This window comes from Urocampus carinirostris, chromosome 3, assembly GCF_059441175.1.
Source record: "Urocampus carinirostris isolate Australia breed hairy pipefish chromosome 3, RoL_Ucar_1.0, whole genome shotgun sequence".
NCBI classification, from domain to species: Eukaryota; Metazoa; Chordata; class Actinopteri; order Syngnathiformes; family Syngnathidae; genus Urocampus; species Urocampus carinirostris.
Genome location: NC_142351.1, coordinates 54748462 through 54775722, shown reverse-complemented (window position 1 = coordinate 54775722; position 27261 = coordinate 54748462). Strand labels below are relative to the sequence as shown.

General features: G+C 37.6%; 1 protein-coding gene across 3 annotated transcripts in view; it reads left to right on the top strand.

The window, feature by feature from the left end:
• The window catches only part of LOC148370163 (receptor tyrosine-protein kinase erbB-4-like), a 377191-nt gene that overhangs the window by 247895 nt on the left and 102035 nt on the right, over positions 1–27261 (top strand). For all 3 annotated transcript variants that reach the window (XM_088332560.1, XM_088332561.1, XM_088332559.1), the window contains exons 4-9: positions 4074–4208; positions 10720–10785; positions 12492–12610; positions 15679–15820; positions 20916–21029; positions 25354–25480. In XM_088332560.1, the coding sequence (XP_088188686.1) occupies positions 4074–4208; positions 10720–10785; positions 12492–12610; positions 15679–15820; positions 20916–21029; positions 25354–25480 (703 nt within the window). The remainder of the gene's footprint in view (positions 1–4073; positions 4209–10719; positions 10786–12491; positions 12611–15678; positions 15821–20915; positions 21030–25353; positions 25481–27261) is intronic.

The following is a 27261-nucleotide window of genomic DNA, read 5'->3' as shown; positions in this document are numbered from 1 at the left end:
GGTGAAAACGGAAGATTTCCCGAACGTACGGCTCATGTCAAGGTCGAGTTTGGGCCGGCTAAATGAGAATAATAGTTTAAACATGTATCTGTCACTTGCATCTAAACTTACCCGTGCATACATTCTCGAATCAGCTATTTGGTCACATTCAGTGGAACAGTCGGATAATTAAAACGTGTAGGGAAGGTGAGAGTTATAAGCGTGTAGTGTAAAGCTCTTTTATTTCTTACATTATTCATGTCATACGTAAAAGAAACAAGAGAGGAGGTCTGACAGCCTGTACTTTATTCAACATACTCACAATATTTCAACTTTTTCACCTTAAAATTAAGTCCTCGATTTTTAAATATGAATTGAATAGCAGTTAGCTATCTCTGTATGGTTGGCGTCAATGTCAGTTCCCTGGAGTTTCCTTTATTCCACAAGACTCATCCCATATTCTTGGTTTGTTGTTTGTTTTTTTCACGCAGTCTTAAATACTGTGGGTGCATTGAAATCGCCATTTTGAACGGTCACATGATCTTCAAACATGTGACATGGGCAAATTCGGGAGGAAAGAGGAAAACGAAGCAGCTGAAAACGTCACTATCCACCATTTATTTTATTATTTTGTTTTTAGAGGTAACCCTTTGAGGTGCAGCATGTTTTTAGGGGTGGGTCCTTATTTATGTATCTATTCATTTTTTTTTTTTAATTATATTATTGTTTTGTTTTATTAACTTCTGCAGGCAGTATGCTCACATTTTTTATGACGACTGTGTCTCAAAAAAATGACAAAAACCCTGCATCAGGCAGCATGTTAGCCTGTGTCCCTACATTCTTCATTTTAAATTTGATCAGATCGGTTTTGATTTATTTAGTTATTATTAGCAATTATTACTAGAGTCAAAACCACATGTTTGACTCCTTATCCTTATTTTAGCTAAGGGGCCACATGGTGAAAAGAGCACTCTCTTGCGCGCTGGATACTAAATTGATGGCATAAAAGGTGCATTAGCTGTTGGGCTGTGGATCTTTTGGAATGCTCACAATTAAATTACAATAAGGTTACAGATGTAAGAGATGATAAAATGATCGAATATTTTTTTTTCTTCGCTCCGATTTAATGTCTTGTACTCATCTCATCTCACTAGCTGCACCGCTTATCCTCAGTAGGGTCGCGGGGGTGCCGGAGCCCATCCCAGCAATCATCGGGCAGTGGGCAGGGGACACCCTGAACTGGCTGCCAGCCAATCGCAGGGCACACAGGGACAGACAACTCGCTCGCTCACACCTAGGGACAATTTGGACCAGCTAATCCACCTGAAATGCATGTCTTTGTGGGAGGAAACCGGAGTGCCTGGAGGAAACCCCACGCAAGCACGGGGAGAACATACAAACTCCGCACAGTAAGTCCGGTAGCTGGATTTGAGACCTTAAAACTGTGCCGCACACGCGCTAACCACTGCGCCGCCGTGCTGCCCATGTCTTGTACTATTTTTAATTATTTTTTTGTTTTTGTTTTTGTTTTTTTTTTTGCATTTGTAAAAAACAATTAAAAAAACATTTCCACTACAGTTCATTTAACTCTGAGAAAGTCATGCAAACTAGAAATTGACAAAAACAGTACACAATCGCAAACTTAGGTGCAAATGATTTATCTGATTTATTAAACCATTGTCCGCATTTATTTTTTATCTTTTAATCAAAGTACTCACCAGAATTGCTGTTAGATTTTATATCTGAAGGAGCTAAAGCTTTATTTTTCCTCTCTTTTTAATTATGCATAGACACCCGGGTGCTATTTTTTAAACAGGTATTGTTTAATACAGGTTATGACAGAATTTTCATTTACCAGGCAGAAGACTCATAGTTTTGTAGCAAACGTTGCAGTTAAGAGAAACATCCAATCATATTGTCTTAAACAATGTGTCCGCGACTTCTGTTATGAGCAAAATAACATTGGGATGTCTGTTTCCTCATATGTTCGCTGGTTGATAAATGGTAGTCAGGATATGCGGGTACAGTGGATAGTTAGGAGTGGCGCTTAGCCTTGCAGCATCCTGGGGGCATATTTAAAACTGCAGGTGAGTGTTGCCTATTCTTCTCTTGTGCTTCTCTCAGCAATGTCTCACGGACAGGATTTAATTTTTTGGCAGGCCTAATAGGTGACGCAGGCCGTTTGTTTAACACCCCTGGTTTTTACAATCCCAATTCACTGCTAGCCAACAGTGAGGTCCAGAGAAGAAAACTGTGGTAGAGGTTTCTGTCTTGTCACAAATTTAAAACAGCCCTCCTGACAAATTGTCCTTTTTGACGGGAACATTATTACACGAGGCCGCGGCGGCGTACCGTTCGGTGGGCAGATAGAGCGACGCGTCACCTCTGCAAGGTTTGAATCGATGTCCGTGCCTTTGCTGCCGCCTGCTCTCTTAATCATGATGTCGGATGCTGATGATTAGCTTCCTGTATGTGCGTATCGGCCACCCGACTCTCTTAGCGCTTATAATCCGTCCCCGGGAGATAATACCCCCCAACTAATCCAGTTTTAATCTAAAATACATTGTTACAGTTTTATATGAAATATAATTCATCCATACTTGCATGTGTGTGTGTGGGGGGGTGTGTATGTATTAAATCTGGCTGCTTTTCCTATTATAGAAGAGGATGAGAGTTGATTGCATCTAAATCCCTAAACTAGGTTAAATAACAGTCTGAGAAGGACACCGATGTTTTTCCTTCTCGGACGGGTCAACGCTCGTGAAGAGATTACGATGGCATTGTTTCATCGTTCTGGAAAATCTGTATCGGTAACAAGGAGAGGGATTAGGATTCATTACCGTACTCCGCCAGTTGACATCTATCGTAGAAAGTCAGCTCCACCGACAGCATCAGTTGCTCTATCAAGCGTAAGAAGCGCCAAGAAGCGGAATCGAGTATCCGGAGGATAGCGCTTTGTTGGAATTGGCGAGGCGAAGCAGGTCAAGAGCTTACTCAATGGGTTGTTTCACAGACATGCAACTTAGGGAGGGAAGTGTGCTCTATTAGTATTCCTTGATAATCACAAGTTTCATTTCAATGGTTATTATGATTTTACTTATTCCTTTAGCATCATTTCAAGCCTTTGGACCCAGAGCAAGTAAATACAGTGACTTATTTGGGATTTTTCTGTTGCTGCTAATGTTATTGCAAGACGTGTCCTTTCATTATTGTTATGATGTTTTTCATTGCAGGAAAATGTGCACATGGGACAAACAACGTTTTGTTTAATAAAAGTCACATTCATTTTTTAATATAATGGTATTGACATATTTTAGAAAAAGATACTTAAAATACAGCAACACGGTATTGGATTGCAGCGCGTAGTGACGGGAAATAAGTAAATTGACATGTGTTGCAGATCTGTTCATACGTGTTAAATTTGTGGACATCATATTTACTGGTATCTTGCCTACCAACCAACATAATGTTGTGCATTTTGTTCCTTTGAAATTAGACTTTACAGTTCATCCTCAGGCTGAAACACTGAAAATTAAGTTACAAAGCCGCCTAATTCAGTCTTCTATATTCAAAGTCAAGTACCAGTTAAATGGCTGCTTCATTCGTGACACAATTAATTAAAATAAACCTAAACTAATGTCATGAGATTTTTTTTACTCCTGCTTTTACAATTCTGTTTGATTTATCTGCTCTTTGCTTTACTCATACGTTCCCAGCTGTGTTATTTTTCAGATGAATGCATTGTCTGTCTCACTTTACAAATGCTCTTGTCAAGTACACAAGGGATTTTTATTTTTCTGGTGTCCCCTTATCTCCCTGATAAGGAAAAGTAACACAAATGAATAAAATAGTGCTTGTGTTTGTGTCCCTGCCGTCCAAATCTATTTTTGGAGGACTTATGAAATCACTGTGCTAGTGAATTGCTCTGTCAATAGCATTTATCTTCACGCTCAGATGCACTTTGGTGAGCGCAGAATGCCGGTACTTTGAGATTATTGTGTTTAACCTTGATCCATCGATTTCCTGCCATTGTATACTACTCTTTGATATTCATGGGTGTGTCCCCGCTCCCCCTTATTTTTCTTTTTTCACAGAGATCCTAAATGGGGGAGTCTACGTGGACCAGAACAAATTCCTTTGCCACGCCGACACCATCCATTGGCGTGACATCATCAAGAACCCCCAAGCAGAGCTCTTGGTGGTGCCGTCCAACAACAGCAATCTTGGATGTGAGTTTCTAATTTACCATTGTTATTAAATGACAGAGATTCCTTTATGCATCTAATATTGATAAAAACCCTGATGAAATCTCACCACCTTCAAAAAAAGAAAGTACAGGAAACAACTGGTATGTTTATGTTTGGGAACTGTGAGTAGCAGTATTTTGTAATAATGTACCTACATCGCCTGGAAAAACGTTTGCATGGTATTTTGAGCACAACTTATTAAGGCACATCAGGTTACAAGGTGCACCCCCCGGAGAATGTAGTTTTGTCTAATAATCTTCATATCTAAGGCATACCGGACTATAAGGCACACGAAACTGAGTTGTGTTCAGTCAGTGCGCTCTTTATACACTTACAATACATAACGGTATTAGTGCAATCATTCATCAGTCGGTTAATGTTATGAGCAAAAATCATACATCGTTATATGCAACGGGAATTGAACCATAGGTTGCAGCAGTGAGAGCACGGCATTTAACAACTACACAAACAAAGATACAGATGACATATGAAAAGGTATTTGATTGTATCTCATTATCACACTATTTTTACTCACGGTGCCTGAAACATTGATTTGTATAGTGTTTTTTGTTCTGAACCATTATAGGTTTAAGTCGTTTCACTTCTTTACCTGTGCCTCAATAATGTTATGGTTTCATTTATAGTGTTTTTCTTGAAAGACAGTAGTTCCGGGCAAAAATAGTGTGATGATGAGATAAGCTATAAAATAGTGTGATATTTCATATGTACCAATGCTGGTCTAGTGGAAAAGTGTCAGTTCTCTCACATCCACAACATGGGGTGCATGTGATTTTGGTCAACGATGTAAATTGATTAATGAATACCAAAAACACCGTGCAGAAATGATGTATGTATTATCAACTCTATCCACTGTATTCTGTCGTTTATAAGGCTTGTGAGGCGAAATTTTTAAATTTCTACCCAATTCAGGGTTTTTAGGTGTGCTTAATAGTACGGAAAATACAGTATATGGATCCATTCTTTTTTTAGAGACCTTTTGTTAGCTGGAAATTTTATGAAAATATATGTTCTTAAGCATCTGTACCACTGTTAACAATTTTAATGTGGACATTTTATACATGCAGAAAGGAGGTATTTGTCCGCATTACTTTTTTTAATTCATAGTGCCTTTAACGATCCTTGCAGTAATCCGTTGCTTTTGCTCAATAACTCCCCTATAAAAATAAACAGACTTGTCAGACCATTTTCCAATAAGGACGAAATTTTATTGACTTCACTCTCTGCCAATTTCAATTTTTTTTTTCAGGGCTCTATGGATACCTGCATTGAGGAAATGGACATAATAACTTTTACTTTAAAAATCTTTAGACGTAGTGACCGATTCAAATGTTAATTGACACATTGGTTAGGCAAAACATGTAATAAAGAGAGATGAAGCTGTCTCTGAACCTGCTTGTCCTACTTTTGAGGGACCTGCAGCGCATCCCAAAGAGCAACAGGTCAAAATAAACGGTTACAAAGGCTTGAAGGTCGTAACCTTGTCTCCAAATGGCCACTTTTGGAAACGTTTTGGCATACCTTTACAAATACGTGTAAAACGCAATGTTTATTTTTATTTGTTTTCAGATTGTGATCAGATTTACACAGTACTCTCTATTAATTTCCGACGTTAATGCAACAACACTAGAGTGAAATACATTTCCAGTGTAGAAAATAATCGTCACTTGAAAAAGAAGGATATATTTGATCCTTAAAAGTTCTGCCCACATTATTTCTGGTTCCCTTGTGAGTGAAAGTATTTGCACCAGGTGATCCATATGTAATACTAAAAAAATAAAGGTAAGATTCAGCCTAAAAATCCAGGCAGACCCGACCCCACCCATGGACATTTTAGCCTGAACCAGCCCGAGCCCAACCAATTTACTTGATTTGAGGGACCAAGCAAACTCAAATTTTCATATTTTATTTGAATGGACCCCGAATAAGAAGGGGGGATTTTGGACAAATCAGCGTGTGAACGTTTGCTTGGGCGCTGAGGCCCGTGGAGCCGCCGCGGTCGCCTGTGCTCTTTTGAAGCATAAAAACTTTGGGAGAAAAACTACTAAAGCACTGAGTAACTGAAGCAACTTATTATTTTAAAAAAATTAAATACAATAAAAAGACAACCATACAATCAGGTCACCAAATCATTCCTAAACCTGCTCACAGGTGCCACCTGGTGGTTGTTTGGGTCAATTTTAATAGAAGAAATTATGTCCCTCACAAAATAAATGTGCTCTAGCAGAGACAAACAGGCACATATATGGAGCGCATTTGAGTAACGGGTTCAATGCAGCCTACTAAATAAGAGCAGAGTATCTTCTTCACAAATCTACTCAACTCAAAGTAAAAAAAATGATTTAAAATGTTCCAAAACTTACGTAAAGTCAACAGAGTAAATAATACTCCCCACTTCCGATATTAATGCATGTTTTAGTTATTATTGACTGCTGCACTTGTTTGAGTGCTGCAGGCACAGTCAGCAAATGAGTGTCTTAATCGTGATGTAATGTAGTGTTACCTTTCTGTACTAGATATTCCCCTGCTGATTTTTTTGGGGGGGATGTAAGAAATGGATGTGAGTAGGTTAATTTTTACAGCTGTTTAAGCATGCAGCTTAAAATCAGATGCAGGTATTACAAAAACGATGTTTTCTTATTTTATTTTTTTTAATCTGGGCATGCGTCTTTTTCTTATGTGCGCTGTATAGTTTGGAATTTGCGTTATTTTCTAGTGCACCAATGATGACTATGAGACTTTTTGGGAGGTGATCCACATGGCGGGAAATCTTGTGACTGTTTAGTCATGGCAGCGCACTCTAGGCAAAAATCACATACCGTTAAATCAGCGTGTGAACGTTTGCTTGGGCGCTGAGGCCCGTGGAGCCGCCGCGGTCGCCTGTGCTCTTTTGAAGCCTCAGCCAATCTGACAGCTGCCGGTGAAGGTTTCGCTCGGTGCCGCCGCCGCTCGTCCGTCTCTTTTGCACACAGCAGCCGTCCTGTCTGGCGGACATTCAATGTCAGGACAAGTGGCTCCTCGTGGCACTTTTTTGGGAGGACGAGCTCCTCGGCTGGTTTCAAGGGAAAGAGTTGATGTTGTTAGATCAAAGGCGTGAAGACAGCTGCGGTGCAGAACATCAAGCACGCGACGAGGGTTGGGGCGCTTAACAAGGACTTGAGCTCGCTTGACAAAGAAGTCGGTTGACCTTTCCTGTTCAACACTTTCGGCGAGTCTTTAAATCTGCAGGGAGCTGCAAATCTTATACTTTCCGACGTTGTGCAGTTTTAAAGGAGACATATCCTGTGATTTCAAACTGTTTCGTGATGAACTAAGGTCATTAACACAGTGAGATCGTACCTTTGAGGCAATGGGTAAGCCGTTTCATATAAAATGAACCTTTTTGGGGTGGGGATTTACACCAGAGTATAGGACACCCCGTTCCCAAAAATAATATGCCCAAATCCCACTCTGCGCTGGACTTGCGGATACTGTCAGTACTTTGAATATATTGAAAAAAAAAGCTCCAACGTCTGCATGTTTTTTTAAATTTTATTTCCAGTTATATTCCAGATGGTTGACGTCATGTATCACTATGGCACATTTTCGCTTTTAAAAGGACAGTATGTATTATTTGACCACTAGAAGTTGCTGCTTTGGGCAACAGAAACAAGTGCTAAAAAGCACAAGAAAGAATGCAAACTAAAGCGACTCAAAGTAACCAAAACTAACTCGTTTTTCCTCATTACTTTGCTCTTTCTGTTGCGAGGTTATGGTTTTCTGGGAACATGTAGCATCAAGACAGCGAACAATTATAGTTCCCTAAAGGTGATGCTATTGTTATCTAAAATAATGCAAATTGCTCAAACTAAAAGGATTTAAAAATACACAATTAGGTCATGTATTTTTGTTTATTTTTTGCATCATTTGTTTAAATAGGTGAAGTTTCTGTACCACCAGGAGGTGCTAAATATTACACGCTGTCCCTCTAAAATCAGCATTTTTTTGCCCCCAACCCATTTCCTTACGATCTCTTTACCAATTAAATGCATCAAAATAAACATTTCAAATTGTTGTCGACCTCATTAGATTTCCCTTATTTTTTTTAGCATGTTTTTGTAGAAAATGCCTGAGATATGAAAATGGTAAAACAACAAAGCCCTTTAAAGAGCAGAATCATCCAACCATCCATTTACCGCTTATCCTCAGTAGAGTCGCGGGGGTGCTGGAGCCCATCCCAGCCATCTTCAGGCAGTGGGCAGGGGACACCCTGAATCAGGTTGTGATTATTTTTCTGGAGAATTGTTCCAATGCCAAAAACAAACGTCAGATCATCTGGGACTGCAAGAGGGGCTCAAAGCGTAACTTTATTGTATATGTTATTAAATCTTCAAATAGAATAAGCAGAAACAACATTCAATAATTAAAACGATTCAAATAGCAAAAAATAATGTAAAGATTCTGTATCATTCACACGTTATTTTTGTTGTTTTCTTAAATTCCTTAGTTTGTTGAATTTGATAATATGTATAGCTGATTTTCGTGTGATAGGAACAAATGTGTACTACAATATATATATATATATATATATATATATATATATATATATATATATATATATATATATATATATATATATATATATATATATATATATATATATATATATATATATATAGATATATATAGATATATATAGATATATATAGATATATATATATATATATATATATATATATATTTATATATATATATATAGATATATATAGATATATATAGATATATATAGATATATATATACTGTATACCCCCTTAATGCCCTGCTGAGGATAAGCGGTGCATATAATGGATGGATGTACGCTTGGGCTTAGGACAGAAATGGACAAGAAGAATACGTCTTCGAATGAGTTTTTTTTTAAATGGTATTAAGAAATAAAGTTTTTCTAAACGTCCTATAAAATTTGAAATGATCAAAAAATAAAATAAAAGAAGCGGAACGGTGAAAACATAATAGTTGACGGGTATGGTTATTAAGCTTATCACTGAGGGAAAGCAAAGATAATGCTTTTTTGCAAAGATAAAAATGGGCACACCAGACAAGGTCTTACAGCATGCTAATTCCCTATTGAAAACTACCCCAGTTTAGGCATTCAAAATACCCTTTAATTCCTAAGAAAATCCATCCAGAGCCATAAAGTGCCAGTTCATTTGTCTCTCACAGGTTCAATTGATGTTGTTGTTGTTTTTTTAACGGGCTTTACTTAATCAACACAAAATATATCATTATTATCTGAGCTTGGCTGAGAGAACACATCGTGAAGGTTAGGCACAAGTTAGAGTATGTACGACTCAGGGCAAGAAACCTAGTTACTAGCTACTGCTCGAATTGTCACTAAAGTGCAGTGTTCCCTCTAAGCTGCGCGCGTGCGCAATCGCGCACTGCTCGCACATTCTCAGCGCACAAGAAAATCTAGCCAGTGCACAAGGGTCCTAAATGGCTTTTCAGGTTGTTTTTGCTTCTTTAATCCCAACATGAGCAAATATCATGTAAAATTATGCACAAAATGACTTAAAGGAAGGAGGGAATAGAACAAAAAAGATAAAAAATACCAAAATGAAAAAGGAGTGAAAAGCTGAGAAAAAAGGAAGAGAAAAAAGGAAAAGAAAGAAATATAGGAAAAAAAGTAAATAGAGAACAAAAAAAAGTAACAGCTCGGAAAAAATAAACACAATGAGATTCTTTTAAAGGAATTTTAAAAAAAGTTGAAAAAAAAAACACGAAAAAAAGAAGAAAAAGTTTGTGTTGCATTCAAATAATTTCCAATTATATCAAGTGAATCGTGTTGCCAACATTGTACTTCCACTAAAAATGTGATAGCCGAAAACTCAGCAAAATGTAACTTGATGTCAAGTTTTGGACATGTTTGATAATCAATTATCTTGCCACACTTGGGATTATGGTCGCTCACTGTTGTTTCAAGCGTTGCTCACCGACTGTGTGTGAACGCTCAGACCCGTGGAAAATTAGAGGGAACATTGCTAAAGTGTCATCGGAACCAAACGCGGTGTTTTAAGTGTAGGATTGCTATTTTAAAACAGTATACATCAAACATTTTATTCTGTACGATGTCTCCTTTAACTAAAAACTCAAAAATGCAGCTGATGAGATAGCCGCTAACAAAGAAGGATGATGTGGAAAAGCAACAAAGACTGGAGGCGGTGGGGCCTCACAGAATGAAAGCGGACGTGGGAGTTGAGGTTGCCAAATTGTGGCCCCCTTGGCAGGCTCTGTTTAGAACGTGCGTTGGCATTCCTGCAACGGGAGTCACTTACTCTGTTATTAAAGCCCGTCAATCAAAGTTGGATGGCAGCGGATGCGGGGTCCAGAAGAGTGTTCTTCCTCCATGCAAACTTTGAGTGCGTTGTTAGAAAGTTTTACAAAAATGACACCAATATTCAGCATGTGAATTAATATTTTACTTTCCTTGTTATACAGGCAGACGCTGTCATCGCTCTTGTAATGGACGGTGCTGGGGTCACCAAGACAACCAGTGTCAAACATGTGAGTGTGAAACAGTTTGTCGGATAAGGGGTAACCACTTGGTTAGAGAAAAAAAAAAAACATAAAAATTACTGTAGACCCATGGGATATGACATGAGTATGTCGCAACAGTGAGTACACCCCTCACATTTCTGCAGGGATCTCCTTCTAATGTTTAATAGAACAACACTGAAGAAAGATTGCTTTGACACAATTAAAAGAAGTATGTGTAAAGTTTGAATAGCAGAATAAATGCATAAATGTATTTCCACCCCAAAAAACTCAAAATATAGCATTTAATAACCAAACATCTGGCAACAAAAGTGAGTACACCCCTATAAGTCCAAAGCACTGCTTGTCATGTCACCACCAACATACCATGTGATTTGTTACACTTTCTAGATTTCATGTATGAATAGGGAGCAAGTATGTTCAATTTGTAGTATACTCTGTCTGAAACTCCCAAGATGACACACCATGGCAAGGAAATTTCTGGGGACCTTAAAAAGAGAATTTGTGGCACTACATGAAGCTGGCCATGGCTACAATGATTGCCATCACCCTGAAGTTGACCAAGATCCTTCAGCATTTAAAAAAAATCAGAATGCACTCACAACAGGGCTCGTGTTGGATGTCCAAAAAAGCTGAGTAAACGTGGACAGCGTCGCATCCAAATGCTATCTAAGAAAGACAGACGCAAGAGTGCTATCAGCATTGAAGAGGTGGGGGATCAGCCTGGAAATACTCACACCATACAGTCAGTAAATTTCACTTTACAGTGAACGTCACACAAAAGGAAAAAAAAATGTAATTTTATATTGCTAGTTTGTCATGTTCATGCATTTTAAATACTGTATGACTAGTCCTTAATCTATATTATATTGTTACTGAAGCTTAATATGTACATCATTTGGGGATCACTCATAAAATAGGGTTTTCCTCAAGTCAAGTCAAGTCATGTTTATTTGTATAGCCCTTAATCACAGGGAGTCTCAAAGGGCTGCACAGACCACAGATTATTGCAAACCATAGACTATTATTACACCATCCCCTGATCTAAAACCGACATGAGGGCAAGGAAAAACTCAAAAACCTCAACATGAGGAAAATGTAGAAACCTTGAGAAGGGACTGCACATGAAGATGACCAGGCTGCAATGGATGTTGCAATAACAAGTAATAAACAGATATTGTCAACATAAAATATAGGTTATTCATATCCTATAAAATAGAAAAATATGTTTTTAATTAATGAATTGTGTTGCAAAATAAATAGAAAATGCAGTCAAGACATTGAGAACATATGTATATATATTTTTAAATAAAACATGTTATCCTATAAACTTGTGGAAAAACAAGTGGAAATTTCTAAGCCACCCCAAACTATAGTATGCATATCACTTCTTTCTTTAAAATAAGTGCAGTCATTCATTTTCTTTTTGCAGTGCAATCGAACTGCAGCACATTTCATGTTATCCGCCTGAGCACACAAGAGTATTTTCTCACAGAAAAAAACGGCCTTTTCAGAGGCAAGAATAGACTGCATTCTGTTTCTTTAAAGTTCATTGCAGACTGTTGTTAGTAGACATACTCGGGTGACCTTTTGCTTGCGAAGCCCCTCATTTGTATCGGTCTGAATTTCATATCATGGCAGCATGAGAGTGTGGTGATATTGTCTCTTTTGTATTTGAAGCGGCGAACCTTTAAATCTCTCCTCTTTGCGGGCAGTGACGAAGACGGTGTGCGCAGAGCAGTGTGACGGTCGATGCTTCGGGCCGTACGTCAGCGACTGTTGCCACCGTGAATGCGCCGGCGGCTGCTCGGGACCCAAGGACACCGACTGTTTCGTACGTGCACGTCGCACCTTCCCTCCCGTCCGGGAGGATTTACTTTGTTTACGTCGTGATGCATTGTTTGCCGTTTGGCACGGCAGCCAAAGTCTTCAACGAGCATATTGGTGATTCATTGTTGCAATTAATGTCGCTCTTATCACCAAGAGTCGGTCCCGTGTGGACCTCGGGTGTGATATTGTAGCTGTAATTCACAGAAAGGCTCATCCAATTCAATTACCGCCCATCCAGACCGCCGAAGAAACACCTGAAAGTTTTATTACAAAACGTTTCGGTATTTACATGGTGGCATTGAATGGATAGCGTCGATTTGTCTCCCATTTGTAGCTGGTAGCAGGATTCACACATTGGAGTATTCCCTCGTTTATTACAGGGTTGCGTTCTAAAAAAGGTTCCCCAATTTCCAATAACCGCAAAGTATTTACTTAGGTATTTATTGAAAACTATATTTTACATTGAAACCAAATAATTAACCCACTATATAGACTCAAGCATTAAAAGTACTGTACTATATATATATATATATATATATATATATATGTGCGGAGTTTGTATGTTCTCCCCGTGGGTTTCCTCCGGGCACTCCGGTTTCCTCCCACGTTCCAAAAACATGCATTTCAGGTGAATTGGCCTGTGTGCCCTGTGATTGGCTGGCAACCAGTTCAGGGTGTCCCCTGCCCACTGCCCACTGCCCGGAGATGGCTGGGATGGGCTCCAGCCCCCCCGCGACCCTAATGAGGATAAGCGGTACGGCTGATGAGATGAGATGAGATATATATATATATATATATATATATATATATATATATATATATATATATATATATATATATATATATATATATATATATATATATATTCTTTTTTTTATGAGAACCTAATTTAGGCAAAAATCTCAATTTAGCCCCCAAAAAAGAAATATTTACTTATGGTATTAGTGTGAAGACGTTTCGTCTGACAGGCAGTGCAAAAATAGTTAAATATTGATTCAGATTTTTTTTTGTAAAACGTCTCACTTTACTTCAGATGATTTTTGTCGCCCTCATGTGGACATCGATGGGAAACAGTTAAATGTGGCATATAAAATGCTTTTACCCTCCTTTTAGCATGTGCAAAAGTCCAAATGTGTGGGTGATTGATAGCATAATTTCTGTAATATTTTATAATATGAAATATTGTTTTTATATGATTAATAGAAGATGTCTCCAATGTCATTTTGGTGACAGGTCTCTTATAAGCCTATTCTACAATCTGTCATACATTTTTTTCCTTTCAGGTGATTTGTTTATGTGATGTGATGTTTGTTTTAACTAGATTGGGAAAAAAAAAAATATTTGAGAAATAAAAAGTACCGGTACAATTTAACTAAATGTATTGAAACAGTTTGTAAAATAAATGGAACGTCTCTTAATGTGAAATAACTATAAAGTTATTTCTCATTCCAATGTGCTTATGTCTCACCTAAACAGTGCACTATGAGATGTGTAGTAGTGCAAGGATTATATTTCACTTATGGACATTAATATGGTCCATGCAATAAATGAAGGCAGCGTTTCTCAGTGGTAAATTGTAATGGGAAGAACCTCGTGCAACTGAAATTAAAAGCTACATATTACTGTCAGTGTATCCAACCCTTTTATGGGGAGAGATTTGTCTCAAAGAGTTTACACATTGTTCAAATCCACTAAGATATTTGCACTCTAATCAAGATCTAAACATCATATGTCTTGAAAAGCATACCTGTGACTATAAAATGCATACCGTGAAATTTGGACCATAAGGTGTACGATTATAAGCCGCACCAAGTACATTCTAAAGGGAAAACAACATGTTTTACATGCATAAGCCTCACCAGACTATAAGCCGCATGTGCCCACATTGAAACATGAGATAATTACAAAGAAAGAGGGTACACAGAAAGTTTTGATATACGGTACCTTTACCGCTTAATGTTCCGCTGGCCCACTATGGCTGGATTTTTGATAAACAAATACATCCCAGTGCAATGTCCTCAGACACTGAAATATGTCATGCCACAAATCATTAGAAAGCTTGGGATTCAATATATGATGACCATATGAAAACATACTTATCAGAGAAACATTACTATCAGTCTGAAAAAAGATACTTGAAAACTATAAAGCCGGCATAACTCACCAGTACGTCCCCATGCCGTCTTCAACTTCTTTGAATATCCGCAAAAAATGGCTTTGTTACATCAAGGACAATCCTTTGACTCCAACCGTGTAAAATATTGACTCCAAAACCTATGATGATGCCAGGAGATAAATAAGAATCCGCTTTAATTATTTCTGCTTCGTTGGACGTTGCTTTTTGTAATCCGTTTGTTTTGCCATGTTATTTCTGTTGACAAATAAACAAAATATGGTCGTTAGCTGTCCCCTTTCAATTGACAGTTTCTATGATAATAGTATGTTCATGTAAGTAGCATTCATGCACAAAGCGCAAAGTTAAATTAAACTCGCGTCTTCTTCGACACATATATTACACCTTTATTGGTTGGGCGCCCCTGGCGGCCGTTAGAAAAACATGCACAAATTTGCCGCATCATTGCATAAGCCGCAGGGTTGAAAGCTTGGGAAAAAAGTCCCCGCTTATAGTCCAAATTTTACGGTATTTAAAACACAGATATATTTGTGGATGTGCAAAATGCATGATTCACGGGGGATTTCCCTTTTTAATGGTCCTGGAGAAATTTGTCTTGAAATGTGCTTGAATTTGTCCATGAAAATATCGTACAAACCCTGAACTTGGACCACAATGTTATTGATACACAGGCAGACAGAGGCGGAAAAGGGAAGGGCCAAGTGTTTTAACCATTTAAGATGCAGTACACATTGCACAAAGAAAATCCACGAAAAGTAAACTGTGATACTGCGTTACTGTGCTTAAAAAATGAAATGCAGCTGTAAGAGTTTTTCATTCACAATGGGTTCCATGAGAGCACGATGACCTTCTTAAGACCTTCACTACTCCTAAGGGCTTGGGCTTCTATCCATGCCGTACTATTTAGCCTCTGTTTTTTTTTCCTTCTTTGTTTGCAGGCTTGTACTAATTTCAATGACAGCGGAGCATGTGTGACCCAATGCCCTCAGCCTTTTGTCTATCAATCCACATCGTTCCAGCTGGAGCATAATCCAAGGGCCAAGTATACCTACGGAGCCTTTTGTGTCAAGAAATGCCCACGTAGGTCCTTTTGGAGGTTTCTTTCAGCAAAATTGGATTTAATGAATAACTCTGCTATTGAATCTTAATAGCTGAGAGGAGGTCAAGCTTCATTTGGAACCGTTTTTAGAACGAGGTTCAGAAATGAGCAACAACCAATGGTCTAAACAGATTTTTTTAAAGATAGGACTGATGATAGGATCGACTAAACCAGGGGTTGGCAATCTATGACACGCGTGCCAGCAGTGGCACACGAGGGGTTAACCAGTGGCACGCGAGCGCATTTTTACCTGAAATTTAGACATTTTCAGTCGTGTGCCGTGTTATTTACAGGCTTTACGTGGGTTTTGTGTCACTGTGCAGAGGAGAGCCAACTTTAACACACGCGCACAATAAATGAACGAATCATGACGGCTCCTCGAGCGAAAACATCGTGTTCCTTCCAGCCAGCTTGGACAGATGACTGGGGCTTCGTGCAAAAAATGACTATGCTGTTTTGTGCATTATGCCCCGAGAGCGTTGTACCTCGCGCATCAAGTTTTAAATGTCATTACGAGACAAAACATGAACATCAATTCAAGGCAGAGACTTTAAAACGCACTGTGTCCAGGTACGGCAAACAAATATAGAGCCTGAAAACCTGTGTCACTGCTAAAAACTCAAGCTAGCATATTGCTCACTGCATAGCCAAGCACAGAAAACCATTTACTGATGGCAAATATTTAAAAGAAGCGTGTGTGTGTGTGTGTTCTGCTTTGCTGTTGTTATTTCAAGTTTTGATATTTTCTGCAATACGATTTCATTGATGAATGGTATGGTAGCTGTCCATGTCAATTGTTTTTGATTGGAGTTCATTGTTGATAAAAAATGGTTTATTCTGGTTAATTCTTGTGGCAAAAAGTCATGGATGGCTAAAGGCCTTTCCACTTGTTATTCACATTCCTTTTTTAGTTGATTGATGAACAAGAATAGTGGAAGATAAATTGGTCAGTTATACCAGTGTTTTTCAACCAGTGTGCCGGGGCAGACTAGTGTGCCGTGCGACCTTGTCTAGTGTGCCGCAAGAATTTGCCCAATTTTATCTTTCCTAAAAGAATCAGGCCATTATTCAGTATTTTTTCTATCTTCAAACGAGAAACTGTAATAGTCATCCATATCAGTAGTTGGCAGTAGATTTTTATATACTTTTTATGTACTAATTATCTGCTCTTGGGGTAGCACAGTACATTTACTGTAATAACTTAATTTGTTTAACAAAGCGGTCTAAGATTGCACTAAAAAAAATAAAAACATAAAGCACATCATTCTTTTTTTTAATTTTAAGTATTTTTTTCTTCTTTTTATGTATTAATTATCTGCTTATGAGGTAGTACAGTGAAATATTTGACATAACTTCATTTTCAAACATTTTCGACGGACGGTGTGCCTCAGAACCTTATTATAAATAAAAGTGTACCTTGGTTCAAAAAGGGTTGAAAAACACTGAGTTACACGATTAAAATGTCTATCCATGTTGTATATTTGGACTGGTGTAAAATGACAGCTCTGTTGGATATTAAAAAAATGGTGTGCGAGTCATTTATCTGATTTACAAGGAAATTTGAAAGTGGCACTCCAAACCGAAAAAGGTTGCGGACCCCTGGACTAGACGTAGAGGGCCACCACGTGTTATTTGACTACTAGATGTCCTTGTAATGTGAAGTTCAACCGAAAATGAGTGCTTCAAAACACATGGAGGATTACAAACTACTGAGGATCAAAATAACCAAACTCCACCAGTTTTCTTTTTTTTTTCCCAAGACAAGTTTTTTCTTGTCAGTTTCCTCTTGGTGAGCCTCATGTTATAAAAAACAAAAATGTTTCAACCCGATTTTAAGATAAGCAAATGTGTATGATAGTTAATCTATTATTCAAATCAATTTAGTTCGTTTTCAATGACGTTATTGTTTTGCTTTTCTATCGCTATAAGGAGGTGAATGCAATACAGTGGCCCATTAAACTCGCATGCGGATTCCAAGAGTACTAACAGGTTTTTGTCAAGGAACTGCACAACCAAGAACATACAATTCTATTGGTTACATGGAATAAGAGCTACTAATTAGGGATTCATCAAAAAAAAAACTTGTTCCAAAATTGGAAAATGTAAAAAATGTGTTTGATAATTAACAAATTATATAAAATAAAGAACAATAATACATAGTTAGTCAAATACTTTTTTGCAAGGACTTGCTAAAATGTAAAATATAATTACATGACAATTAATATTTTAATTAACTCAAAGGTGTATTACTAGATGCTTATCTTCAAACAGCAGCACTAAAAAATATATTTAAAACCTGAAAAAAACACCCAGACACAAAATACATACAAGTAAAACCATTGAGACATCTCAAATGCAGATAACATTACCAAGTTCATTCTACTTTGAGTATAACGGTTTGTTATATTGAAAAATTGATAATTTGTGGCTGCTGCGCCAAAAACTCGTGCTCTCCCTTGTTTTAAGTACATATGCCATTTAAACTTTTAATGGACAAGAGAGTTGATAGTTATGAGAAACCGGGAGGAGAAAACTAATGATGAGCCATTCGGTAGAGCTTAATGCAGAAAATGAGTCACACTTGAATATTTGCAAAGTAAAATCATAATAATAAAAGCTAATCAAACTCTGGCCGTACATAGCTTAGCGCCAGCTAATCTACTTTTGGGAGGGACAGACTGAATGTCACTCAAAAGTATGTGTTTAGAATTTTAAACGTCTCTACTGGGGTAAATTTGCTCTGTTGTGTTAGCATGCAAACATTGCCAAGTGCAGGGGTCTCCAACCTTTTTCAAGCGTCAAGCTAGCAACTTAGTTTGCTAAATAGCTAAAACGGTAGCTTGATAGTTTAAATAGCTAGCTAAAAGAGTGAAAAGCCTTCTAAATAGCCAGATAGAAAGCTGAAAATACAACTAAATAGCTAGCTATAAAGGAGGCCAACATTTAGCCTGTTAACTACTAAAAAACGGCAACATCTTAGCTGGATAGCATGCAAAAAATATAGCATACAAGCTGGATAGCTTATTAAAGAGCTAAAAAGGTAGGATGACATCTAGCTACAAAGCTAAAAACGTAGCCTAATAGCTAGCTAAAAAAACTGCATATGTTTTGGTCAATTGCTTTATAAAACCAATAAATTGGAATTGAGTTGCAGTTGTTGTAGTTCCTTAAGATAAATGAATAAATATATGAATAAATTAATGTGTTCAATACACAAATACATTGTAATTATGCTCTCTTAATTATTTCAAAATGATTATCAATACTTAAATACATTTTGTCTTTGTTCATGAAGCCCATGAGCTAGAATTTCTTTGAATTTAAACACCAATCATGTTATTATTATTTTATTACTAGGTTAGTCTTTAAAAATAGGGTTTAACAGACTCAGGCAACCAATAATAAAATAATTTTGATAGAAAATCACAATGGTGAGCTATTTTTAGAAAAGGTCGACGGGCATTTCAATTGTCCTTAGGGGGGACTTAGTGACCACAAAAACCTGGAAGCAGAGGAACACAGAAACATTTGAGAAAATGTGTTGTATTTTAAAACTTGGCGGAGCTTCCGCTGATCATTTTCCATCATTGTCCGACTCTTTTTCAAGACAGAAAATAAGCAACTGTCATGCACAGGCTCTCCCCGTGTGACAGCCAGCTTCGCAGGGCTTGCCTCACATACTGCCAGGACTATCGTTCGGAAGCCTTTATTCGCTTTTATATTTTCTACTGGATGGAAATTTGTTGCATCCCTACTGCTTATTGTAAACTACAGAAATCCGGAAAGGTGCAGTCACAGGTGTATGTCACCATTTCTTGATTCAAAAAGCACAATTGAATATACATGTGAGAAATCCGGGCTTTATTTCAACTGTGTTAGTATAAGTTACAGCATCCTTCATTTACCCAAAGCAATTTGTATTCTATTTCTGAATTTTGTGTTCTATTTCCCCCCCAAGAAATGAGATTAAATTGAAATTCAATACAATGATATTTCGCCCAGAACAAAAAAGTAAATTAATTAAACAATTAAAACAATTACTATACAAAAAAAGACAACAATTAGGAAGAAAAACAAGTGTTTTTGTTTTCTTTTTTTAAGTGAATGCCACAAGTATTAAACAACCCCCCCAAAAGGGTAATTGTATTTAAAAGAGCATTAGAAATGAGGCCACTGTGAACAAAAGCTCCAAAATGGGCCTTTCTATCATGTACCAGTCCATTTTACCCAATGTGTTTTTTGTTTAGTTTTGTTTTGTTTTTAACTAAATATTGTCGAATTGTCTTTAAATTCAGAAAACAAGCCACCCTTGTAGCTTCATCAATGAAACATCAATTAATCCTTCGTTTTAATAGTGAATTGTGTCACTGCATTGCTGCATGATATAAGTAATAAACTTTATTGAGTTGTTATTCAGTCTCTACATTGTTTCAAGTGTGTTTTTTGAGTTTGGAGTTAGCTAACAGCTTTGGCTTTATCAGTACTTGCCAGAACCAGTCTAGACAAAGGGCTGGCGTGACAGAATATTTTTCCACTTGCTCTAAACTTTTCTCTTTGCCATATTCTGCCCTTCTAGTATAAAAGTAACTGCTCAATTCCTGCTTCACACCTTCTACATGATAATACCAACAATCCAAATTTTATTAGAGGAATTGATCTTGCACTGTTATGACACCAGGGAAAAATGAAGAGCATGAGCTGGAGAAATAAAATCAGATGAAGACGGAATGTTTCACATCAACCCACATCATTGAAAATATATTCAAAGTCATATCAATTCATATGCATATGTATTCCTCCCTCTGATTCACACTTTTAAGGACTCAATAAATATCTCTATCACACAAAACTGAGAAAACAAACACTCCTGCCTGGAACATGCAGAATAGTTAGCAGAGATGAATGTCATCGGCAGAGTTCAAATGATAACCGTATCCGAGCGTTAACTCATCTACCCTGTTCTGACCTTTTCAGTAGCAACACACTCATGTAGAAGGATCGTGTTGCGAGTGAAATACCGTCTATCCTCACTCTGTATGATAATGAATGCAAACATCTTCTGTGTGCTTATGTCAGATAACTTTGTGGTGGACCACAGCTCCTGCGTCCGAGCGTGCCCTAGCAACAAAATGGAAGTGGAGGAGAACCACATCAAAATGTGCATTCCCTGCAGAGACATCTGCCCCAAAGGTAACTCAAAGAAGGATCGCTGCTTATTTGGATTGCACATTGATTTCATGAAGAGTTGGGGAGACGAAGTAACTCTTATATATCGGTACACTCCGTTGTGGTTTCTATACTTGAATACAAATTGTGTCGTAATGGATTGAGTTTGGTTATAACATGAATTGGATTGAAGCCAAATGTAGTAAGAAAATTATTGATTGCACTTGACAGGGGGTTCGAAAGTAATTGTTCTACATGTTGTTTGGGTCTGAAAGGACGATTGTGGGATTGCCTGACTTTAAACACCTTACAACGAAAGACAAGTTTTCCTTTCAAAAAAAAAGAATAGCCCCTTTTGTCATGATCACTGATGTGACTCAGCTGTGCCCGCTCTTTTGGGACCAACTGTCGCGGTTTCTGATTGGCTCCCTGTCAGTATTTGAACCCAGTCCTGTCTGTCCCCTTTGGTCAGTCCGTCTGCAAACCTCAGTGAATGAACCTACATCAAATTCATCATTTGATAGGCAGAAGAAGAAAGCAATAAACTGTTGCATGAAAAAAAAAAAAAACTTTTAATGTAATAACCGATGAAGTATATGTGCTAATCATTTTAAATAAAGCTCCAATAGAATCCATCCATCCATCCATTATCTGCACTGCTCCTCCTCAGTAGGGTCGCGGGGGGGCTGGAGCCCATCCATTCAGGGGACACTGAACTGTTTGCAAACCCTGAACTGTTTGCGAGCCAGTCGCAGGGCACACAGGGACAGACAAATCATTCGCTCATTCACACCCTGGGACATTTAACCTGAAATGTATGTGTTTGGAATGTGGTTGGAAACCGGAGTGCCCGGAGGAAAGCCACGCAAACACGGGGAGAACATGCAAACTCCACACAAGAGGTTCGATCTCATGACCTCAGAACTGTGCATCGCACACGATGCGCCACTGTGCTGTTCTCAATAGAACCCTTCCTTATGAAAACAAGTCCTTGCAATGGGAAACAAATTACTGGATAGCTTACCTTGCTGCTAGCTTGCTAATAAGATCACAAATTATATTGTTTTGGGCTGAGTGTGCATCAAATCAGAATCCCTGGTCTAACTATTGCCATCTGCATTGAGGCAAAAGAATCGGGTGTCTCTCTCTGCATCTGCAGACCCTCAACACAGCAATATGTTACATACCAATTGTAATGATATTCATAATGTAACGTTTGAATTTATATATTTAGTTAAATCAAATCCCAAACTCGTAGGGTTGAATAAGAATGAACTGCATCACTCCCATCAAATATAGTTTTAACTTTGTTTTTCCATTATGATGGCGGAGGCGCAGATTGATTGATTGCACATCAATGAATCGAAGCGTGTACACATCTTTAGCCACCGACTGTGGATGGGCTAACGCTTTGATGTGTCTTGTTGTTCTTGGTGTGTATAATATGGTGAGGTAGAGAGAAGACCGAGCTCTCTTGCTACGACAAGGAAAAAAACGCACATTATAGTGAGCCCTTATTTTTGCGAAGGTTACATGACTAAAAGAAACACTTGACACACGGCATCCTTGGAATAGAAACCTTTCGTATTTTTTCATTTTGTATACAATTAAATTGTCTTTCAAACGTTGAAACAAAAAACTAACCTTTCCAAGCATTCATTTTTAAATAAAAGTATTGTATACCGTATCTGTAAACAAGATATTGATTAGTTTTACCAAGAGAGTGAGGACTGTTTATCCAATTATAATGCAGAACACAGTGCAAGATGAAAATGCGTGAAGCTGAGAGATTGTAAAAGTACTGCAGTTGTGTCAAACATGTGGCCCGTGAACAGGACCAAACCCTCCAAAAGATTGAATCTAGCCCATGAGACAGTGCTGAGAGAGAAAACTCAGCTGCTGTTTTAAATGTGTCTAGTTGATGTGGCCATGGCCAGTCAGTCAGACACTGTAGCTGTATTTTGCTCTTAGTTTTTCTCTTGCTCTCTTTTTCTGGCTCTCCCACTCTTTTTTGGTTCTCTCTCTCTTTCTTTCTTTTTCTCCTTCTCTCTGTCTCTCTGGCCCTCTCCCTCTCTCTTTCTGTCTGTCTGTCTGTCTCTCTCTCATTCTATCTTCTATCTTTCTCCCAATTTCTTTATTTTGTCTGGCTTTCTTTCTTTCATTCTGTTGATATATATCTGCCTCTTTTTGCTCTCTTTTCTCTTTCATTCTCTTTCTCTTTCACTACCTCTCATGTCATCTCTTTTTCACTGTACCTTTCTCTGTTTCTTTCTGCCATGTATGTATTGATTTCTGTATTCTCTCTCTCTCTCTCTCTCTCTCTCTCTCTCTCTCTCTCTCTCTCTCTCTCTCTCTCTCTCTCTCTCTCTTTTCTAATGGTTGTCTGGCCTTAATGAGCGTTTTTATTTTTCTTGCATGTGGCCAAATGATTTTGACACCCCTGGATTACTGTATATGATATCGAGGAACATTAATGCTTAGAATATTTCAAACGAATAGTGTCAGCTTATTCATGAATATACCGTTAACCCCATGTGACTAATTACTATTTTTCTATCGAACTGTTAACTTCAACAACATATTTGGTCCGTTAAATATCCGCCCGATATTTGTCTCCGAAAAAATGAGCATATGATTATGATATATCCGCCAGATATTTTTTGAGCATACCTAGTTTTGGTCATTGAACTGTTGACTTCTAATGACGGCTGTGGACGTCAAAGGCAATGGATGAGGTAACAGATCCATTTCCACCTTTGAAAAAGACTTTCTAAATGTGGAGGTCTAGTGGCAACCCAGTAAATAAACGTTTCCGTAGGCTGTAACTCTTCCCGTTTGATGAAAGCGGACGGGATGAGCCAAGTGGTGTCTGCATCAATCCCGTCTGAAGCAATCTGTTTTGTATGCCCTCTTTTAGCAGCCTCGCCCACTACTTTGCATCTGTCTGCTTGTAAACAGCTTATTTTGTTCTAATGGCTTTATGATATTGGATCAGAGGTAACTCGTGAGAATGACTTTATACAAAACAAATTATTGTGTATCCTTTGCATTGATGCAACACTGACTTAGTTTGTATCCCGCTGGGCTAAAATTGGACTTATATAATAAAGATGTCTGTCTGACAGTAGCTGATGCTCAGAACAGAGGTGAAGAGGCTACTTTTATTAAGTGTTCATTCAAAAAGGCCACACTAATTCAATTTCACTGAGCTGGTTTTAGGGATTCAAGTGCTACTTGTTGTTTTTTTTATTATTATTCTGTAAGTATGATGTATGTATTTATGAATCATATTCACATTCTTAAAATTATCTCATAAAACGTGTTTAATATTTTTGTATGTGTCTTTGTGGGTATTTGTGTACATGCAAATTGAAAATCATAATAATAATTAATACTAAAAACGCATTGGCCAAAAATGTCTCTAATTTTGGCAGATTCAGGATATTTAACCTCAGTTTTAGATTATAATTGTTTTTAAACCTTTTGGTTTATTTTATTTTTTTTAGACGATTACAACAAAAGTGAAGAATTAAAAAAAAACGATCCATTAAAGGTTGGATTCAGCTGCTTGTAGTGGTTGGTGGCCAGGAGCTGTAATACCCAATTTGGCCTCTAAAGGGCAGTTAGAGATCCACGAAAACTTAAAACTAACATTTAAATTTCGGTATTTTTTTCTTAATTTTCTCAAAAAACAAGTTTAAAAATATGTTTTGTTTGTTTGCAACTTAAGTATGAAAAACATATGGTGAAACGTATTACAATGCCGTTAATTTACTTTTTTTTTTTAATTGGGGAATGTTTACAGTAGATAAAAAGCTTCAAACTGGAGACACGTCTTTTTGAAATAGCAGCAACGAAAATTATACATCTTTAAATGTGGATTAACTCCCAAATGATCAAATGTTTGAATGAATAAAGTTCTCACCCAACCTTTTCCTTTAAATGTTTTTTTGTTCTCTCCAGGGTGGGGAATTTCAAGGGTACCCTTTCTGGATTCTATCGTCATGCATCAGCAAAGGGTTAATGAGGGATAGCCAAAGGAACTGTGGGAAATGATAACAAATTAACATTGCAGATATGAAACCGGCTGGTATAAATCACAATCAAAAAGGGGTTACAGCGCTTAATGCCAGCCTTATTCATCATCACCATTCCTTGCCTTGGTCAGACGCACCCCAAGGCAATTGTAATTAGTGCAAATGTAATGAATTTATTATGTGACGCTATTGGCTTCCATGTGGGGAATTTAAATGGGTGGCCTTAACGCCGCCGTGACAAAGTGACACCCACTTCATCAATTGGGATGTGCAGTCGCACGGTAAAGTATTGATTGTTTTTGTCTCGCCAGTGTGTGACGGTATCGGGACCGGCGTCTTGCAGTCGGCTCAAACAGTGGATGCCAGCAATATTGATAAATTTGTCAACTGCACAAAAATCAATGGCAACCTCATCTTCCTCATCACTGGCATCAAAGGGTGAGCTTTGAACCATACACTTTTATACCTTTCAATACACCCTTTTCTAATACCGATATTAGCATGAGCTCTCAATTTTGTAGTAGTTGCTGTTGCAGGTATCGATATTGATGCCACTGTTTATTTTAATGAATAATTCCGCTAGAACAAATATTTGTGAACAAAGGCGTATGTTTGTTCTTGCCATTCGTGGGGACCAATTCATAACTTCATGTTTTTTTTCAGGGTGACATAATATATTCGGTGACAAAACACAGTAAGCTCAAAATTTGTGGAAACATGTACCATTTATCCATGCCAAACTTGCCCCCTTGCCTGTGTTTGCTCGTACCGTGATACATCAGTATTCGATCACAATCCAGTCTGTAACACCTAATTGCATGTCACAGACTGATGTGGCTAGCAAAGCAGCGCTGGACAGCCAGTTATTAGAGGGTTCCCGTTTTATTTTATTTATTTGGTGAATTCCATTATCAACCATTTTTAGTCAATTTCCACACCGTGGGAACCATATACATTGATACTTTGGTATTCGACCATAATTTGCTCCGAATCCTTGTTCCAAAACCAAGTTGTTTGAGTTCCAAAACATGTTTCCCATACAAAATAAAGGTTCTTATTTTATTAAATTCATACACATGCAGAAATACACAAAACATAAAAAACAACATATTCCCGAACATCCATACTCACCTAAAATGTTAACACATTATGTATGTAAACAACTGGAATCATTTAAAATGTGTGGATAATGTTTATAAACATAATAAGTAAAGATTAAAACTGTATTGAGAGGATTTTTCCATTTATTTTAATACTTTGCCTGCTAATTATTGTTACTCCCCTCTTTATCAATTCCTTATTACCAGAAAGCACCAAAATGGTCTACTTTGCCATGCCATACTGCATCAGACACTTGGACTTTCTTCTCATATTTACCGATCATTTCCTTCTTCACTTCACATTATTCTCAGAAATGAATAAAAGGCTGTAAACACACAAAGTTGGAGTAAATGTTCAAGACGTGTTGTCCGGCTGGCGATCTCTCTCTAAAGGAGTTGCCAAGATGGCCTCTCATTTAATACCGCTGCTTTCTTGTGTGATCCAGTGTAAACTAGTCTGTTTGAGTTATTATTTTCCGTCTGGATACCGATGCACAAATCCGTACACATTTTTGGACGAATCCAGAGTCGTTCGAATACAGAGGTATCACAAATAGCATTCTTTCAGTTTAAGATGAAATAAGAATGATCTTTTACACTAAACATTTGCTTTTTGTCTGCCAAAAGCTAGCCCTATCCATGCTATACCTGATTATCTTCTACAGTGAAAACTCGCTTTAATGCTAAAAAGTGCTGTTTTCTCCTATGCTGAAAACATGCAAAACATTGTATTTTCCTTCACAATAAACCTTTGTCTTCTTTGCTCAAATATAACTGCTTTTGACTTAACTAGTATTTTAGTATGTGTCTTATGCATCCAACAAGCATCATATTCTTCTACATAGCATTGTTCAATGCTGAAAATAAGTTTAATATATTTTAAAGGAAATTTATGCTTCTTCTGTACCAAAACCCTGTACCTATTTCTTGTCAGAAAAATAGGCTTGTCCTCGAAAAAGCATATTGTGTATTTTAGGTCTAGCTGGAAACATCATACTAAAATAGTGTTATTTAGTTTAATATCTGTTTGAACAAGTTCAAAAAGAACCAATTGTACTTTTTCATACAACAACCCAATAGCATGCTGGAATAGGCTAGCGAACAATACAAACATGTTTC